Raw genomic sequence first — 17330 nt, 5'->3', positions numbered from 1 at the left:
TGTATTGTACAATTTTAGGAAATGTTTATTTATTTTTTTATTTTAGTTTATATATATATAATTAATAGGTAATCTTCATTGCCATTTAAGTGAAATTATTGAATTTAAATATACGAGCTTGATCAAAATGATCATTCTATAAGAAAATTTCAGATGGCATTTAGAGGCTTTTGCATCTGAACTCTTCATATAAAGTAAGTCAATTTTAAACCATCTCCATTAGAACTACACCGTTTTTTTCAGTCTACGAACTACACATAACGTGACAATTTGGAACAGGCACGTTGGGTACGCCTGAATGTGATTGGCCGTTTTGAAGCACATGACGCATTTTCTTAAATCTGATTGGCTGATTCATATGAACAGGACGTTGTTGCCAGATGGACAAGGACAACCAGATGCGTTAGAACTAGCACTCTCTCATGTCCAGAAAATACACATACACATTTAAAATTCAGTAATATTTATACACAGATGTATCGTTGATTAGTGGCTGTAAAAAGACGTTTATTTTAAGGTCCATTCAGGTGCTTTCAGGTTCCTTCACAGCGGAAGAATATTTGCGTCGTTTTAACGTGCGGTAAGGAGCGAAGTTTGAACATTTCAGTAACTTACAATAGAAACAAATATTTGTTTGTACATATTAGATGCAACATTTCTATATCTAAACTAGTTGTAGTTTTGTTGGTAGCTACACAGTAGGATAAAACAATGCAAATATGTAATGTTTCTTATAGTGGCTGATGTTTTGAGATGTTAATAACAGACGTGCATAAAGTAAATCTCTCCTGTCCAGGGCCAGTTCCATAAACTTAGCTGCTAAATGTACAATAAAATTCAATAAACAATAAAAGTGTGAGAGTGTGAAGTATTGTATATTAATATCTGTTGTAAGAACTAGTCTGACCAACTAACGTTAGCAATTAGCGGGGGCTAATCAGTCTTACTTTTCAGAACAATCTACCTTTTATGTAACAGACTTAAGTTATGACTAGTCTTGAAGATTGGAAGATCTTGTGATCTTACTATCTTAAGTTTCAGTATGACAGTCTCTTATCTTCAGTTCATTTATTTACTCAGATCTCATTTCTTATGTACTGGACTCAAGCATGGAGGATACTGAAGCCATGGACAGCAGACCACCACTGGCAGCCCTGTCTCCCTCTCGGCAGAACACTGAAGCTGCCGGAGATGTGGATTTCTCCAAACTCACTCCTTCACAGTTTGGCATATCAACAGACAGCTTCTTATCGTCATCCCAGATTAAAGGTTAGCAAAAATAAACTTGATTTAAATGGGTTAGTTCACCCAAAAATGAAAATTCTGTCATTAATTACTCACCCTCATGTCGTTCCAAACCTGTAAGACTTTAGTTCATCTTCTGAACACAAGTGAAGATCTTTTTAATGAAATCTGAGAGCTCTCTGTTCCTCCATTGACAGATATGCAACTACCACTTTGATGCTTCGAAAAGTTCATAGGGCTCGCTTCAAGAGATTGATAGTTCATAAAACGAACACATATGAATTGAGCGGTTTGTCCAAATTTTATTAAGAGACTCAATCACTTTATATGGTGAACAGATTGAATTTAGGCTTTTATTAAAGATCTTTTATAAAAAAAAAGATGGACGAAAGTCTTACCGGTTTGGAACGACATGAGGGAGAGTAATTAATGACAGAATTTTCATTTTTGGGTGAACTATCCCTGTCTTATGTATATGCCTTGTGAACTATTGTTCAGTTAATGCCTTTTATTGTTACATTTTCATTATTTATCATAATTTTCTGTACAATGTTATTTTATTTTGCACAATTTTACCCTATGCAGTTCTGTCTTGTCAGTGAAACACACTAAATTAATTTGAAATGTAACTGAAAGCACACTTTTCATGCGGAGTTATCTCCTCAGATAAGTCCAGAGTGGCTCAACTGAAGGCTAGGAGGAGGTCCACGATTGGGGTCCGGGGATCTCCAGAAACGAACTCTCTTATCTGCTTCAGAGCCAGACAAGCTGCAAAAACACCTCCTCGAACACCACAGGTAGATGCATGGTCTAATACAGCTGTCTTTGCTTTGGGGAACCAGATTTTACATTGACCTAACACAGTACCAAAGTGTTTATCAAACAAAAGGTGGGCATGAGTTGCTGTGATCGTCTTTTCTTCCCTATTGTGACGTATATCCAAGTAAAATGGCTTCTCAAACAAAACACAAAAAAAATGTAGGGACTTGATTTTGCCCATCATGAATTGATTGGATGGTTGTGATTTCCTGTTGCTGTGATCTCATATGTGAGTAACAGGTTGTCCTGCCCTTGTGCCAGTAAACACATCATCAGAGAAAAGATGTCATTGCTAGAGGGAGGGGAAGTTATTTTGATTAAAAATTATGAGAAAAAAATGTGCATAGATAAGTCATTTATAATAAATACTGCAATATTACATAAAAACAAGCATTGTCAATTCTGATTTCAGTGAATTTTGTGAATGCAAAAGTGATTTTCCACCCTAACACATTGAATAAACACTGAGCAAGAACTGTACAAGTAAGCCAAATTATTAGTGACATAAATGTGTGACAGAATACCATATAGTTTGATTAGACACACAGCCCTTTACATCAACAACAAAAGATATGGGCCCATTTAATTTGCAATCCAAAATGCATAATTATAGGATTATTTGATTAAGCATCACTTTATCCCTCAATGCCTACAAACCTGTCAGGACAGACTTGCGATCCATTTATGGGACACGACCCACCAGTTAAGATCCTCTGGTGTAATACAACATGAATGTGTTTCAAAGAGTGAGCCACATTGTTTAACGTCATTATGATGATGATGAAGGTTGTTTGCATTTTTCTTTATCTGCTGTAACTTTGTGCCCTCTCCTCGTGAAGCTTTTGCAGGGGAGTCCGTTTCTTTTACGCTGTGACTCTCTGAAGAAGAAGATGGCTGCTTTCCAGTGTCTGATGGAGGAGGAGGACGAAGAGGATGAACAGAAGAAAAATGCGAAAAGTACTTTGGCTAAATATTCTAGGAACGGTCAGTCTCTCCTCAAACTGTTAATTGCTGCCAACATAAAAACAGAATGTCTTTCAGATGCTGGCTTGTAGGACCAGATGCAATTGTGAAGTTATTAAGAGAATGTCATACTGTCATTGCTTGCCATTTCCAGCCAATAGAACTTATTCAGAAAAAGCAGGCACCATAATAAATTTGACGCAATTTGATTTCCTCCATTGATCCCAGTTAGAGCGCAGCAAGATGATGTGCAGAATGAATCAACTGAAGCTTATGAGCCTTAAAATAAATGTGTTTACATTTCAGAGGGCTTTCAGTGTTCATAAAAAGATTCAATAAGCATATCCAGTCTTCCAGTTTGAATAATTTGTAATCATTTCAGGTTTTAACACTATGAATATGTAAGTTTTATTCAAACGCGTTAACAAGGAATATAGGACTGTGCAATATAGTTAAAAAAAATTATCATGATATAATGTTTCATATCGTTCGTATCGATATTATTGACATTTTTTATAACCATAAATTTTTTTAAGACAAGAAGAAAAATTTGAATTTAAACCTGTATTTTTTTATTATTATTATTTATCCACATTATTAAGGCAAAACAACAAATTAGGCTATATTTTAGCAGTCAAAACAAAAATAAATGTGAAAAAAATATATCTTAATGTAAATATTAAGATAAAAAGTAAGTGTTAAATAAACTCTTGAACTTTGATAAAATGTTGCAAAATGTGTGCAATGTAAAAGTGTAAATGTGGAAAAATCAAGGCAAACTTTGAGGTAGATCAACATGTAACGTAATAAGGGGTGTAGGCCCTAACGGTTCACAAAATTCACGTTTCGGTTAGATACTACACAGTGGCGTCACAGTTCGATACAGCAAAAAAAAAAAGAAATGCCAGAGACATTTCCTTGATTTAAATTTTATTTTATTTTTATTTATTAAAATAAATTATTTTTAAATAAGTGTGGGTTTTCCTACATCTTGAAAGCAGCGCTAAGAGATCCAGTAAAGAAAGCATTTGAATTCGCCACTGACGTAAACACATCGCTGCGAGATCTAGTGAGACGCATTCAAATGTCTCCGTTAGTAACGGATCAAACAGCGCTGACGTGTAAACCAGGAGAAACATTGTGCCATGAATGAACTAGTCTTAGGCTTTAATTCCACAGATCAGCAACATTCACCATGGATTTTGATCAAGATCGGCTCGCGCTGCACTGACATTGATGGTCCAAACGGATAAACGGTCCATGAAGCAAATATGAGAAGCGCAGTTTCGTTCCGCTTTCTTTACGTTTGCCATTTTATGTTGGGCAACGTTGTGGTAGTCGCGCGAGGTATGCGCGCGCATTTTAATGAAAATATCGAGCACTATATCGAACTTTTTTTTTATATCGTTAACGACAATGGTGTACCATTGATAAATACGGATACCATTTTATCGCCCAACCCTAAAGGAATATCAGTACAGTTCTTTCAATACTATTTCATTCTTAAAATTCATAATGTCATCTTGGAAGTTTGAATGCTATTTAACGTTATAATAACGCTAAAACCCCTCTGAAATATGATATTAAAGTTTATATTAAAGTTTATAAGCAGCTGTTTTTCTTTTGATTTATATGTCAGCGATATGATTCTGTCTTACATGCTGCGCTTTAACTGGAATCAGTAATAGGATTAAAATCATTAGAAGCAGTTCTTAGTCCTACAGAGTTTTCTTTCTTTGTGTGGCTTTCATACATTTTTGGTCAGCTACTATTGAGATTAGCAATTGCTGATTCACTGCAATTTTAAAATGAGCATAGATTAATTATGTTCTTATGTAGCATGACCTGTTTTTGCTAAATGTCATCTTGGGCCATTATCTCGATGAGGACATCTCTTTCTGCTTCTGTCTGTCCTGTAGGAAGGGAGAACACGCTGACTAAGCAAAGTCAATTCTCTTCGATGACGCCGCCTCCCTCTAAGAAACGCTGCTGGGCCCCACCAGTGGAGTGTGAGGACAAGATTACTGAGACGCCACTCCCCTACCCCACTTTCACAATACAACAGGAGCAAGGGGTAAACATATCAGCATTTAACGGCACCATGTTTGATATTCGATATACAGTTTATCATCTGTTAAATTGCCATTAGCAGATAAAGTGGCACAGGTAAAGTGCTTACAATGCAACCAATGGACGATACACTAACTCGAACAGACTTAGACTATTATTAGTCTGGTGGTGTTCCTGTAGTCAGCGTTGTGCTCTTCTGTTTTTCTATGATTATAGGTGAAATGCTCTGAGTCTCAAAACCAGAGGTCTCTATCAGGTGTGGATTCAGATGCAAAGAATGAGCTTTTGTCTTTACCCATGCTGTCAAAACCAGATGTTAAGCCAGCAGGTAAGGGAACTTCACCATGGCAGCGTTTATTTGATCAAAAATACAGGAAAACATTAATATTGTGAAAAATAATTACAATTTAAAATAACGGTTTTCTATTTTAATATATTTTAAAAGTAATGCATTCCTGTGATGCAAAGCTGAATTTTCAGCATCATTACTCAAGTTTTCAGTGTCACATGATCCTTTAGAAATAATTTTAATATGCTGATTTGGGACTCAAGAAACATTTCTTAATGGTCCTAATGGTTACTGTTTTTTGGAAACTACGATCATTTTTTCCCCCCAAGATTCTTTGATAAATAGTTACATTTATTTGACATTGTATTATATATACATTAGAGAGATGCGCATGTCAGCTCTAGTCACCCAAATCCGCTGTAAAAAATAAATAAATAAATGCTCCACTCGCACCTATGATATTCTTTGATTTAGATATCCGCACCTGATTGTCACATTACAATTATTCAAATTCTCAGTGTTAATCTGGTGATATGGTAACATATTACACTAAAGTAGGCTACTTTTATATGAACATTTATTTAAAACAAAAGTTCTTCTTTGGCGGAATTACATTTTTTTTAATAGCCTAAACCAGGGGTCGGCAACCTATATGGCACACGGAGGGGTAATTGCTGGCATGTGAGTGAAAAAGCGAAAGTTACAACGCTCAAAGTTCAAAGCAAGGTATGGAATGATATTCCGGACATTATTCAAAAGGAATTGCAAATTGTATTTGCAATTGCGTTTTCAAATTGTGGACGCATAAAATGTGACATAATCCAAACGCAAATGCAAATCGCGCATTACCGTTTGCATTTTCGTTTAAGCGAACGCACAGTGACTGCCAAATTTAAAATGGAAATGCAAAGTCCGTTTGCAACTGTGTTTCCCATATCTAACGAGTCTTGACCCTGTCATATTTAAATAGCAATTTCAATTACCAAGTCTGCTTTTTCACTTTCTCAGCGTCGCGTATGTAGCCAGCCAAAACTCAAATGAAATCGCAATTCCCTTAGTATTTCCATTTCCGATGCCTTACACGGAAACCTGTCAATCAGCGTCAAGGGTGGGATTATGCTATGGGGCGTGTTCGTGTTGGGACGTGACGTCACTCACAGTCGACGGTTAAGAGGTGATGCCCTGAACAGACAGACGCCGATTTATTTTAAAAGAACACTCCGACTTTTTGGGACTTTAGCTTATTCACAGTATCCCCCAGAGTTAGATAAGTCCATACATACCCTTTTCATTTCTGTGCGTTCTGTAAGTGTTATTTGACGCACCCACCGCTAGCCTAGCTTAGCACAAAGACTGGATGTAAATGGATAATGGTAGCATACTAATCCCAATAAGTGACAAAATAATGCAAACATTTTCCTATTTACATGTTGTGATCTGTATAGTCACAGCGTGTACAAATAACAAGGCTATATGAGACAGAGACCATTTTTAATCGTATAAATACTGGGAACTATATTCTCACTAGGCGTAGGAACACAGCTAAATCAACAACAGGGCGTCTCGTGTGCTGCGCTAATCACTCCGCCCAAGTAGCCACTCCGCCCAAGTAGCTGTGCTCCTACGCCTAGTGAGAATATAGTTCCCAGTATTTATACGATTAAAAATGGTCTCTGTCTCATATAGCCTTGTTATTTGTACACGCTGTGACTATACAGATCACAACATGTAAATAAGAAAATGTTTGCATTATTTTGTCACTTATTGGGATTAGTATGCTACCATTATCCATTTACATCCAGTCTTTGTGCTAAGCTAGGCTAGCGGTGGGTGCGTCAAATAACACTTACAGAACGCACAGAAATGAAAAAGGTATGTATGGACTTATCTAACTCTGGGGGATACTGTGAATAAGCTAAAGTCCCAAAAAGTCGGAGTTTTCCTTTAAACAATGGAGGTAGTTGGTGAAATTGTGGAGGACCTTATGATGCTCGCGCAGCAAGTTGATGACAGTACATCCTCTACAGATGTAGGTAATGTAACAAAAGTCACAAAATTCCATGACACTGAGATAAAGATTTGGTTTTGGTTTAGTTTAAAATGAATATTTCTTAAACCATCATGTTGTCTTTGGGTTCTGTTTGGATCTCATTTGATATTTCCCCTCATTCAAAAAAAAACATATCTCCCTTATCTCAGTGTCATGGAATTTTGTGACTTTTGTTACATTATTTGTCTAAACACACAAAAAAACCTGGGTTTGATTTAATTGGTCTGAAAGTAGCCTATGTATAATTTTGTTTTTGTCCATTTCACAGTTGAGATTAATTTAAAATGATTAAATCCCACATAAATCTAAACAAATAGAATACACCATAAATGTAAAGTGGAACAAACATTCTCTCTCTCTCTCTCTCTCTCTCACACACACACACACACACACACACACACACACACACACCAGCCGCGGCGCTACATTTTAGGTCCGGGCCCATCCATTTCTACTATGGTTTTGTACGTTTCTTCATTCGGATCTATTTGCGATCCATTCAATTCTAAACAACGCAGTTTACATGCTTTGTCCTTGTTACATTATTCATTAAGTGATAATAATAATTAGTGATAATAATAATTAGTGATAATAATTATCAGTGAACTTGATAAATGTTGCAGATATGTTTTACTGCATGCAAACAAATGCCTTTCAACTTATGCGTGCAAAATTCAGAATAAAATGAATGTGCAGCAATTTGTACAAATAGAGAGTCTGTACATGTTGTAGCCATTAAATAAGCTCATTTAGTTTCATATTTGTTAAAATATTATAATGTTATTTTTTCATCTATGTTGATTATGAAAAGTGAACCGCACGAGTAAGATAGGATGCGCAATATATCGAGAGATGTGGGTCAGACATGATTTTGACCACTTTTTGTTTTGTAGAAAGCCTTTTTAAGTGAATTTCGTTTTGTATAAATTGTATCTTAATTTTAATATTTTTTTTATCAACCAATAATTTTTTATTGCCTGGATTTAATAAATTAAAAAGGAAATATAGCAGACAATAAAATCATTGAGGCGCCCGCGCGGTCATTGCATTGCTCGTGAACAGGAGCGCATCTCATCCTACCTTAACGAAACTCAACGTATGCCTCACAGACATGAAATATATCTTAAGAAAGCCCAAAATGTATTTTTAACAATTTAAAACGAAAAGAAAAAGGCTACTCTCTGATTATGTAATCCATGATTTCTCTCTATAGGCGCGTTCACTATATGGAGATGACGATCGTCAACTTCATCTTTACAGCTGTTGTTGCTGTTAATAAACTAAAAAAATAATAGGCCTATAATTTTATTAAACATTAAATTAAATTAAACTGTAATTGTCTTAAAAAAGCAGCAAAAAAAATCCTTTTTTTTTTTTTAAACCTATGCTAACTACGCATTAAATTCAGGTATAGTTAGTCGCTGTCCTCGGTGCCGCAGAAAAGCACTGAAACGGAGATGAAGGGGAACCCGTTTTTTGTTTTTGGCTTATTTTAACTGGCCCATCCAGTTTTCTGGAGGCCCACCTACAATCAAAATCCTGCGCCGCTAGTGACACACACACACACACACACACACACACAGGTTTAACTGCAACAGACAGCATTTTTATTGAATTTCGCAAATTGAGAACACTTATTTGAAGGGGTGAGACCTAGCACCGACACTCAACTCTTGTGCTATGTCCAGTAAAGGACGTCCAGGTTCTTTAGTTGTCCTGTCCTTCACAAAAAGCCTATTATTAGCTACTTCACTGAGGTTGGCGAAGACAACATTACTGATGTTGATGTTGGTCAAGGCCACGAAAACATTTAACTTATCCAAAATGAAATGGCTTCTGAGTAAGAGAACATCTGTAGAGGATGTACTGTCATCAACTTGCTGCCCGAGCATCATAAGGTCCTCCACAATTTCACCAACTACCTCCATTGTTTAAAATAAATCGGCGTCTGTCTGTTCAGGGCATCACCTCTTAACTGTCGACTGTGAGTGACGTCACGTCCCAACACGAACACGCCCCATAGCATAATCCCACCCTTGACGCTGATTGACAGGTTTCCGTGTAAGGCATCGGAAATGGAAAAACTAAGGGAATTGCGATTTCATTTGAGTTTTGGCTGGCTACATACGCGACGCTGAGAAAGTGAAAAAGCAGACGTGGTAATTGAAATTGCTATTTAAATATGACAGGGTCAAGACTCGTAAGATATGGGAAACACAGTTGCAAACGGACTTTGCATTTCCATTTTAAATTTGGCAGTCACTGTGCGTTCGCTTAAACGAAAATGCAAACGGTAATGCGCGATTTGCATTTGCGTTTGGATTATGTCACATTTTATGCGTCCACAATTTGAAAACGCAATTGCAAATACAATTTGCAATTCCTTTTGAAAAATGTCCGGAAAATCATTCCATAGCAAGGGAAGATATTTGCTTTTAAAGAAATAGTTTTTTTAAGGACTACAACAAATGGCTGGTAGGGACTACACAACATTCCTCCCGGGTTAGTGACATCACTAACCCTAAAATGTATATAAACCCGCCCCCGGGAACACGCAGTCTATGTTGAGAAGAGGAAGAGTTGTTGTAGTACAGTACATAACACAAATGCAATAGCATGTCACTCTGTAGGCATCTTACAACAGATCCCACACGAGCGACTTTATAGATTATCATGAAAGAATATGCTAATTGAAGATAGTAAACTTCACATCAGCAACATAAATTCATCAAATAACCATTCAGAAATGTCCTGTTGCATTCTACATGTTGTCTCTCCATCATTGTCCGACAAGTGTCCATAAAAGGAAGAACAGTTTCTGACATTTTAGTGTGTCTTTGTGAGATAATCGGAGTTGCTAACACACACACACACACACACAAGCTCTTGAAGCTCCGCCCTCTTTGCCGGGAGCAGCAGCTCATTTGCATTTAAAGGGACACACACGAAACAACGCGTTTTTACTGACCCTCAAAAAGGGACAATTTTAACATGCTGTAAAAATGATCTGTGGGGTATTTTGAGCTAAAACTGCACACTCTATAGAGACTTATTTTACATATTCTAAAAGGGGCATTATTAAGTTGCCAGCCACCGCCAGCGTTTTTGATCATTTCCACCAAATTGTCATGGCCCCCAGAATATTTTGCTGTATGAATATATGAACATGCAATATATCAAAAGAAAGAACAGACGCTCTGCTTTTAAACGAACCAAAAAAAAAAAAAAAAAAAAACCTTTTATTTTAGCTTCATGCATTCTGTTTCTATCAACACTTGAATGTGGGTAAGTTTGCATGAATTTGAACAAATTAAAACACATTTTATGGAAAACACTCATATCAGAATAATTTCTCTTAAGCTTGTGTATATTTAATATAATATATTTAGTTAAAGCTGTCAAGTTAAGAAATGTCTCATGTAGGTGCCTTTGTGTTTTATATAATGACCACTAGGAGGTTCTTTAGGCCAGTGGTTCCCAACCTTTTTTCCTGGAGACCCCTATTTTAACATTCAAAATCCTCAACGACCTGTAGCAACTGCAGAAGGATTTTGATATACAACATATCTAATAACATGTATTAGATGTTCAGATAAAGTATTGACCAAAATGTTTTATTAAATGATAAACCTAATCCTTTCCAGCCTTGAAACCATTTTTAAGAAACAGGTTGAGTCAAAATTATTTTATACGCTCAATTAAAAATTCTAGATGCCTTATCCGAATTGCGTACATTTTTAAAATGCACATTAGCTTATTTTCCATTAAAGGAACACTCCACCGTTTTTTCATATTAAACTATGTTATTCCCTTAACTAAGACGAGCTGATACATACCTCTCTCGTCTCAGTGCGTGCACTCAATCGCTCTGGCGTGCGGCGACACTTTGATAGCACTTAGCCCAGTTCATTCATTAGGATCCAAACAGAGATGAAGCTAGAAGCGACCAAACACCTCCACATTTTCCCTATTTAAATACAGTTACACAAGTAGTTACACGACCAAGTATGGTGACACAAAATAAAACGTGGTGCTTTTCTAAGCGAGTAAAAAAGGATAACTATAATGTATGGCGGAATAGCACTTGGGAGCACTTCGACTCGGCGCAGTAATATCATCACTCCTGAAAAATCCTCTCCCTCTCACTTCTGTCATTAGAACCAACGTGACTTTTTACTGCGCCGAGTCGAAGTGCTCCCAAGTGCTATTCCGCCATACATTATAGTTGAAATCTTTTTTTATACATCATGAAATCTTTTTTTTTTCTTTATAGATGATAACATGGGCTCCTCTATGCGCAAGAAGAAGCGCGTTCATTTTGGGGCACCGCTCTCTCCAGAGTTCTTTGACAAAACCCTCCCTCCCAGTACCCCACTGCAAAAAGGAGGCACCCCAATGTGTCCTCCATCATCTACGGGACTTAAACGCTCTCTGCTGAAGACCCCTCAACGATCTGATGCCCCTCTTCCCCAACCTGACTTCAACAGTCCCCAGTTCAATGGAGCCTCTCCTGTCCTTGTTATTGACAGACGCAGTGCTGGACTGTTGTACAGTGATGAAGTATTTGAAGAGATCGAAAAGGTTTGACACTTGCCAGCTTCTCCAAACTAACTTATCTGATTGTAGATTAATTATGTCAGTGGCTTGTGAGTTTATTCTGTCATTGCACACAGATTCCTTCCTCTGTAAAATTATGTATTTATGGTGAGTTTTTTTGCCTTTCTCCAATCCATCTTCTCAGATAAGTTTTCCCAGTATGGAGGAAGAGTCCCCCTCACACAAGCATTCAGAGAACTGCAAAGGTGAGCTATGAAACGATTTTGAACAGAAGGAAAGTTTCTCTTCAGCCTGTATTCTAATCATGTATGTAAAACTGTAGATGTACTCTCTGCTGAGGATGCACAGCAGCCTCAGGCTGAAGACTCTGAAGTTATGAACGCTGCTTTTCAAGAGGAAGATGATAAACCATCAAATTCACAGACAGAGGAAATACTGCCATGTCCCACTAGTGATCAGCCACTGGCTCTCTCTGTCACCAGTGAGTTAAACTTTCTTCCACTTTTTTTAGCATGCTCTCTTTCTCGCCCTTAATAAATTCATACCAGTTTTTATTTCTCTTTGCTAAAAAAAAAAAGGAAGCAAAATAGGATAAAGATTATGAGAGCTCAGTGCAGAAATATAAGTCAACTGTTCTTCTAATACATTTACAACACATCTGTTTTTATGTTTGTCTATTTTTCTCCCGTTTTTGTGTTAACTTTAATATTCAATCATTATAAATTTCTTACAGATTCTGCAAGGTGAATGTAAACTTGAAAAGCAGAAATGCATTGTTTAAATACTTCTTAACTTTAGCTGTTAGACTCTTATGTACCAATTAAATGTATTTCAGAAAAGTGCATCAATATGTTTTTAGTTAGTTTATAACGTTTGACACTCATGTTTCTTGTCAGCAGTGGAGGTTGACCAGGAGTCAGAGTCTTCTGCCATCTCTGAAAAGACATGTTCATCTAACTCCAGCACTAAACCAAGTCGCCCTCACAGTAGAAAAAGAAAGGTGAGGACTCGTATCTACAAATCACTTCTTTCAAACTGTCCATTTTGATGGATCAGTTCAAAGAACAGATTAAGCTCTTTATCACTCAGAAGAGTTTGTAATAGACACTTTGTGACCAAACGTACTTTATAATATCTATATATTTGTATATTGGTAGAATTTTTCTTCCTTGTCTGAACTTTATTTTGATTTCGAGGTTTTTTTTTCTTTGAACCGGGCATTATTTAATTATTCAGTCAGAGAAACCATAATTGGAAACAGCCACTGTTGCCATTTCAATGTTGCATTTTTCTAAAAATAAAAATTCTTCCCAAATGGTATTATCAGCGCAATATTTGATCTTTTTGACTTTTATATTCTTTTTCATTTTAAACTCATCATAAAACTTTATTTCTAAGTTAGAAAATCCCAGATTTTCAATGTGCCTTTAGGCTTTATATTGAAGAACATCAGAAGACTGAAAAATAATTTCACTCATCCAGCTCTGTTCTGTTCCTTTATTTCAGCAACCAGGGGAGATTGAGACTGAGAAAAGGAGAAGCTCGCGTACTGCAGCAGCTTCTGCTTCAGGAAAGATGAAGGTATGAAGCTTAAAAAGTGGATTTATAAGCTGACATGTGATGAGTCTTGGTGAACGGGGGCTTTTTAAGCTCTGATTATTAACACTGGCATCAAACTGACATTGAGCCTGAAATAATAACACTAATGTGACTTGGACTTAGCATTTGGTATATAAATAGCATGATGTGTGATTTCATACGTCTAGAGCCTTTGAGCACATTTGTGTGAACTCTGTCCATGTTCATCATTACAGCTTGTTTTTGTTGTTTTTCAGAAGACGTCAGGAGTAAATAAACGATTTGGCAATAAGGTGGATCGTTCTCTGTACGGGAAAAGAGACTATGCTTCAAAAAACCCTCTGCTCAGCCCCATATTTGAGACAATGTCTATCAGTCTCAGCAACACACCAACACAAACCCAGTCAGGAAAACTAACAGGTACTCTTGTCCAAGTGTTTCATTTATGATTCAGCCAATTTTTTCATCCATGCTTTGTCTGAATGGACTGATTAATCTAAATTAGATTCATCTTCTGCAGATTAAGACTGATGAGTACATTGCACAAAAATATGTTCTGTTATCTATTCACCTTCATGTGTATTTTTTTTTTCCCTGTGGAAAAATTTTGGGGTCAATAAGATTTTTTTTTATTATTTTATTCAGCAAGGATGCGTTAAATTGCGATTCTTTCTTTTGGGAGACAATAACTTTATTTATCGTGCACTTTCAACTTTACAACTTTGTAGAACGTTTACATTCGCAAACAGCTCTATTATACACTACATGAAAGGGAATATTAAAAAAAACATAATAGGGGCATTTTAAATTTTGTTGGATGAACTATCCATTTAAGCCCTCTCAAACAGATATTCTGAATTAACTTTACAATCCAGAGTAAGAGAACGCAGCTTTGTTAACACAGAACTATGTTATGTTGGCATTTTGAACAACTAATGTTAAAGGTTTTACTCTCTTGCCACACAGATGGAGAGCAAGACTGCATTCAGACACCCAACCTTCCCCATAGCATGACAGTTTGGCCCATGGTAATTCTGGGTACTCGCTGCACACAGACCAATGAGAACGAGCAAACGTTGAGCTCCTCTGTGACAGACACAACTGACAACCAACCAGATTTGAACGTGGCTTATTTTGAGCCCTCAGTCGGCACTCGGAGTCCCACAAAAAGAGTGAACTCAGGGTCAAAGACTTCCAAGGCCAAACGCGATTCAGGGAGGCCTGAGCGCAAACGTCGTAGCTCAGGCGCAGCCAAGAGAAAGGAGCTCGGCAATACAGCTATTAACTCCAATACTGAATCAGATTATGAAACTGGGAAACAAGATGCTGAGAGCCAAAAGCCAAATGAATCTGCAGGTTTGAGCCCAGTGTACCGAGACAGTTCTGATAGGCCAGTGTGTCATGAAGCTGAGGGCTCTGAGAATGAGGAAATTGAGGCTTTGAACATCTTTGTGGTACCAAATGAAGACTCCAAAACCACTGAGAGGTTAGAGCAAAAAACACCACGTAATAAAAGACGTGGACATGTCCAAACAGTGCTGAAAAGTCCTTGTGTAAAGGTCGATGTCGATGAGAGTGGTCAATCAGAGCGAATTACTGTTGGCATGTCAGAGAGCAACACTGGACCTAAAGAGCCTAGTTTGGCCCCCTGGCAGCAGGATGACTTCAACATCGACGACATCTTGAAACCTGTGGCGAAGAGTCGAGGTTCAGTGCGACGCAGCCTGAGGAACCGGAGGAGCGTGGACCTGCAGGCTGTGGGCCTGGCCTGGGTGGACCACACGTCCCCGGAGCCGAGTAAAGCGGGTCGGAGAAGGACGCGTGGAAGACTCAGCGGAGTGACGGAACCACTCTTCTTTCAGGCCTCTGAGGAACCAACACCAAACTTGGGAGAATAACTGACATCAATCGTTTGTGTCAGTAGCGGTTTACTGTCGAATAAACTTTTAATGAAAATTTTACTCTTTTCTCTTATATGTATTGTTTTAAATGAATTTTTTTTAAAAGTTTATGGATGAAAATTGCCTCTTATTAAGAAAATTGTATAATTGTTAGATTACTTCTGCTCATTAAATCTTCATTTAGATGAAGGATCCTGTTTGAATGGGATTTTCCTGCGATCATTTTGTTTTACATAAATGGCTATCCCAGGAAAACGTTTTTTGTTTTCTTTTACTGTATATTTGTCTGCTTAGTACAAAACAATATTTGCATCTGAACCTTCTTTTCCATTGGCACTTTGTCATTAGCATCACTTTTGAAACAAGTTATGGGGCCTGCTTTAAATTTTACATGCATGAATGTTATGAAAACATGTCTGGATCATATTTCAACCCAAAATCCAGAGAATTTGTGTGTGTGTTTTGTGACATTAACAGGTAAGCACATTTCTCATTACCATAATGCATTTCGTTTTTCTAATGACTAATATACAGTAGTTATACAGTAATTAATACAAGAACTGTTTTTAAAAACAATTTAAAAAAGCTTTTGCAGTATAGTTCAAATGCATAACTTTGTGTGTGTATATTGTAGTTTATATTTAATTTACAGAGCTATATATTTTAAAAAAAAAAGGCTTTGTGTTTATTTTGCATTAACAAAATGTTCAGAAATTTGAATGGTTCTAAAATATTTCTCGTTTCAGGTTTTTTTGGGGTGTGCAATATGGTCTAGAGTCCAGACATGTTCTTGACATTTGATTTAATGTATGAAGCACATACTCTAAAATTGCAGTCAGTCATTTCTAAAAACAATTTGGAAAAAGAGTAACACAATCTTTTGAAGCGTAACATGTCTGATTCCCTCAGTGGGGTTTAAACTGACACTCTTCACAGTTTGTACTACACCTGTAATTGAGTTCGTGCTGCAAAAAGAGCCAACTTTGTTTAAAGCTAATGGACAATTTAGAGGGGAACTTATGAACGAATAGAGCACAATAGGGCTTCATTAGAATTATTTATTTACAACAGTTATATTTACGGTTTCAGTTTACCACAAAACCCAGTACAACGTGGAAATAATTACGTTAGCTATTGATTCATAGCCTTGATTCAGCTGTGTTTGTTTACTAAGACTCACATTATGTTTTATGTGAATCAATCCTCAGCAGTGCTGCTGTAGTCGAAATAGCACTGCAACAGCCTTTAAATATTTATGTTCTGTAGTCAGTCTCCAGTTTCAGAGATCCAGAGGCATTATTTGAACATGGACTTACACCTTTGCTGAACGTGATCAATAGCTTACCATACATCGTTCTTCCAATGCAGCGTAAGATTTTTTTTTGTTTGTTTGTTTTTTTACTTACAATGGCAATTCATGTTGTTGGGTCTGGCCAGGCAATTTTCTTGTAGTAATAGAACACTGCCATCTAGTGGAGGCGATAAGTAAGGCTATCACAGGCCATTCACACGACACAGGATAAAAACGTTCTTTCTTTTTTTGAGAATGCATGTTTTGATCACAGAATATTACTTTTCCCGAATTTTAGAATAACTACAATCACTTTACATGAGTTTACAATGTCCAAACCATGAGGTTTTTTTATTTATTTATTATTTCCTCGTAACCTGCCTTGCGACTAGGCTGCAACAAATCAGTTAATTGATAGTGATTAGACATTTCTGGTTTCACAGACTGGGCTTAGATTAATCCAGGATCAGGCCTTAGTTTAATTAGGACATTCGGGTTATTGTATTTATTATGTGCTCTTTTTGACCTTCAAAAAGTGTGTTGACCTGTGTGTGCTAGTGTTGGGGT

General features: G+C 36.9%; 1 protein-coding gene across 11 annotated transcripts; it reads left to right on the top strand.

The window, feature by feature from the left end:
• The first annotated feature begins 356 nt into the window (after positions 1 to 356).
• Positions 357 to 16198, top strand: cdca2 (cell division cycle associated 2). 11 transcript variants are annotated; one of them, XM_081366634.1, is made up of 13 exons: positions 357 to 580; positions 1081 to 1269; positions 1912 to 2042; positions 2904 to 3048; positions 4947 to 5101; positions 5314 to 5425; positions 11710 to 12017; positions 12178 to 12238; positions 12316 to 12474; positions 12893 to 12993; positions 13500 to 13574; positions 13829 to 13991; positions 14538 to 16198. In XM_081366634.1, exons 2-13 carry the CDS (start codon positions 1110 to 1112, stop codon positions 15467 to 15469), a joined length of 2502 nt encoding a protein of 833 aa, XP_081222760.1. In that variant the 5' UTR covers positions 357 to 580; positions 1081 to 1109; the 3' UTR covers positions 15470 to 16198. The 11 variants fall into 11 exon arrangements, with proteins under 11 accessions (XP_081222760.1, XP_081222759.1, XP_081222758.1 ...); XM_081366633.1 differs by having other exon boundaries at positions 359 to 580; positions 1109 to 1269; positions 12890 to 12993; positions 14538 to 16137; XM_081366632.1 differs by having other exon boundaries at positions 359 to 580; positions 12890 to 12993; positions 14538 to 16137.
• The last annotated feature ends 1132 nt before the right edge of the window (positions 16199 to 17330 follow it).

Source organism: Scardinius erythrophthalmus, assembly GCF_964197995.2.
Source record: "Scardinius erythrophthalmus genome assembly, chromosome: 5".
In the NCBI taxonomy this organism is placed as follows: domain Eukaryota; kingdom Metazoa; phylum Chordata; class Actinopteri; order Cypriniformes; family Leuciscidae; genus Scardinius; species Scardinius erythrophthalmus.
This window is presented reverse-complemented; position numbering and strand designations above follow the sequence as displayed.

Coding starts and splice junctions, on each gene's coding strand:
- cdca2 (XM_081366630.1), top strand. CDS start 1,110: ATGGAGGATACTGAAGCCATGGACAGCAGACCACCACTGGCAGCCCTG. Junction 12,239..12,315: donor GCATTCAGAGAACTGCAAAG/GTGAGCTATGAA, acceptor GTAAAACTGTAG/ATGTACTCTCTGCTGAGGAT. Junction 12,994..13,499: donor CTCACAGTAGAAAAAGAAAG/GTGAGGACTCGT, acceptor CCTTTATTTCAG/CAACCAGGGGAGATTGAGAC.